Here is a 2804-nt window from a genome sequence, read left to right as displayed (position 1 = left end):
GAGTGTCTCCTGGGAGCACAGGGGTCAGACCATCACATCCCTCTGCTGGGACACAAGCACACTCAGAGTGTTCGTCGGGGACGCGGGAGGCAAGGTGTCCTTTCTGCGTGCGGGGTCCTCCAAGCTGGGCAAGGTATTAGTGGCTGCTGATTCACAACAACTGTTTGTGTGTGAATGGCTTAAGGCTATACCGAATAGGTCAAATCATCATTCTTAATGTTGACATGCAAACTCTCAGCCACAACGCAGACTCTATGCATTACATTAATGCACATAATGTACAACAATATTTTGTATTACTGCCGATTTTTATTCCATATTTTATTCCTCCTTATTCCATTCCATTGCAATGTAAATACTGTTATATTTTACTATATTTTTAAATATTTTTCTAGTTCTCTACCTGTGTTTTTAATTCTTGTCTTACTTTTATGTATGCACCACGACACCGAGTCAAATTCCTCGTACGTGTCAACCTACCTGGTAATAAACCTGTTTCTGATTCTGATTCTCAATCAACATTTCAAAACATTGAACCTTTCTTCTAATAAAGTCAGTGTTTCTGCACAGTTCCAGAAAACGATAAGGTCCTTAATAGTATTATACTATTCTAGTGGTTGTTCTGTAATATTGTGTTGTAAAGTCAAAATGAATTTGTGTTCCGATTTATACAGATACCATACATGTTTGATATTGTTTTCTTTGTGTCTAGGGGTCAACATTCGTTATCTTCCCTGTTCAGACCGTCACCACTGTGGACTCCAGAGTGGTTCAGCTCGGCTACCAAGATGGCCGCCTGCTGGTGTCTTCCTTGAGCCGCTGCTACCTCTGTGACACAGATAGGTGAGGACCACCACAGCTGCGTCTCTTTAGTGGAAAAGACCCTCAGCCAAGGTTTTCCTTTTAATGCAAAAAATGCTCTTTCAGGCTCTCAAATATGGAGACGTCGGCTTTTTTCAGTATTATATCATATTAAACTAAATATATCTGGATTTCGGGGAAAACAATACATATTAAAATATAAGTAAGATATTGGGATAGACATTAGCACCATTTTCTAAAATGTATTTGTAATGTATTCTATATCAAATATTAGTGGCAGGCTTAAGATTGGGCTCTGGCAAAATGTTGCCAATGTTGATCATTTTGTTAACTCCTGAAAGGAATTCCTGTGTGTTCTTTTTCTAGAGAGAAGTTTTGGCGTGTTGGATCTAAGGAGCGTGATGGAGAGTATGGAGCGTGTTTCTACCCTCAGAACAGGGGCTTATTGGTTGGACAGCCCCCCCTGCTGTACTCCGCCCGGCCGGGGTCTCGAATATGGGAGGCCAGCTTCAATGGAGAGGTTCTGAGCACCCATCAGTTCAAACAGCCCCTGGCCTGTCCTCCTCTCCCTCTCATCACCTACAGGTCATGATTGTTCCTGCTTTAAAATGTTCTTCTTTGATTGGCCAAACAACTAACTGCCTTACATTCCTGCAGAGATGAGCCACATTACAACCCAGCACAGAAGAGCCCGCAGTCAATCGCCTTCACTAAACTGCTTTACTTTGGGTAATATTATTTATATATTTCCCATCTTAGTTTTTAGGCTTGTCGATCACTTGTCTTACCACATGCATATTATTGATTAAGCAAGTGCGTTGATAACACTAGACGACATCAAAAAGAAAACCCTCCCATTATTGTTTATTCACTCACTTGACAAACTGTACACTTTACTTTTATTTATAGAGACCAGAACTTGCTGACCTGGACTGACTCGGCAATTTATATCTTCACACCTCAGAACGGACAAGTGCTTCTGTGGACTGAAGTCAAAGGTGTGCTTATCCTGCTTCCTCCTCAAATACCACCAACAATCCTTTGGAGTGGGGAAGCAAATGTTGAATTCATGAACTGTTGTGTTGTGTGGAAGTAGGACCAAAAGTCATTATTAGATCTGTATTTGATCTGTTTTATTTGTTAGTGTGATGATCAGCATTATGAGATATTTGTAACGTTGGTTGATTGTTATGCGTGTACTTGCCCAGTGACAGCAGATGGAAATGAGTTTTTAGCTTTAATCTGGCATATAGCATCTCTTCTCTTTTTTAGATTAATGTATTTTTATGCATGGTCCTTGTTCAATAAAGGTGTATATTAAAAAAAAGTAACGGTTGATTATACTCATCCCGTTAGGGAGGTGTCTTCGGTTTAGTACCCACTTCACAAACGGATCCTGTGTTGCTATACGACGTGACGTCACCGCCAAACTTGGACACGGGTTGCGTGATTGGGTGACGTGGTTTGCGGATTTATGTAATGCTACAAATTAAGACCCAGTTAATGGGGGGTCCTAATGAGGGAGAGAATACAGAAGAAAATCAGTCCGTACAACTCCGCACTCTGGCGAAATGTCGCATGTAAGACCGAAATAGGAACATTTGTGTCCTGCGATTGATTCTTGGTCAATGGTCGTATGTCTGGGAAAACTTGAGATGCCAAAGAGAGCACGTTCTCTCGCCTCCCAGGAGTGGGCGGCGACGACGCACTGGACACACGGACGCTTGTATGTCGTCTGGGGTGCGACGGTCTCCGGCTCCTGAGGACGCGCGGGCGTTTGCGTCGTGCGAGGTGTGTCGCGAGTCGTCTGTCGTCGCTCTCAGCCCTGTTGCGGGCTGACGGTGACCTCTGTCTTCTCGGAGCAACGCATGCTGACGTTATACATTGGGTTCAGACGTTTTATTGTTTCTGTCCTACCTAGTTAAGTGTGATTTCACTTTTCTGTCCTTGTTTGCCAGCTCATATTAGTTGGTCACATGAAA

General features: G+C 42.8%; 2 protein-coding genes across 2 annotated transcripts in view; one reads left to right on the top strand and one right to left on the bottom strand.

The window, feature by feature from the left end:
- Window positions 1-2101, top strand: part of LOC104965495 (Hermansky-Pudlak syndrome 5 protein) — an 11930-nt gene extending 9829 nt beyond the window's left edge. Inside the window, exons 4-8 of the mRNA XM_010794448.1 lie at window positions 4-133; window positions 713-843; window positions 1189-1407; window positions 1480-1551; window positions 1732-2101. Of these exons, the coding sequence (XP_010792750.1) occupies window positions 4-133; window positions 713-843; window positions 1189-1407; window positions 1480-1551; window positions 1732-1918 (739 nt within the window). The 3' untranslated portion in view covers window positions 1919-2101. The remainder of the gene's footprint in view (window positions 1-3; window positions 134-712; window positions 844-1188; window positions 1408-1479; window positions 1552-1731) is intronic.
- A 346-nt stretch (window positions 2102-2447) lies between these two features.
- LOC104965494 (olfactomedin-like protein 2A) overlaps window positions 2448-2804 on the bottom strand; it is a 4150-nt gene continuing 3793 nt past the window's right edge. Inside the window, exon 3 of the mRNA XM_010794447.1 lies at window positions 2448-2674. Coding sequence (XP_010792749.1) covers window positions 2448-2674 — 227 coding nt within the window. The remainder of the gene's footprint in view (window positions 2675-2804) is intronic.

Source organism: Notothenia coriiceps, unplaced genomic scaffold (genome assembly GCF_000735185.1).
Source record: "Notothenia coriiceps isolate Sejong01 unplaced genomic scaffold, NC01 NC01_scaffold00037244, whole genome shotgun sequence".
NCBI classification, from domain to species: domain Eukaryota; kingdom Metazoa; phylum Chordata; class Actinopteri; order Perciformes; family Nototheniidae; genus Notothenia; species Notothenia coriiceps.
The sequence above is the reverse complement of the archived record's forward strand: the minus strand, read 5'-3'. Positions and strand labels throughout refer to the sequence as shown.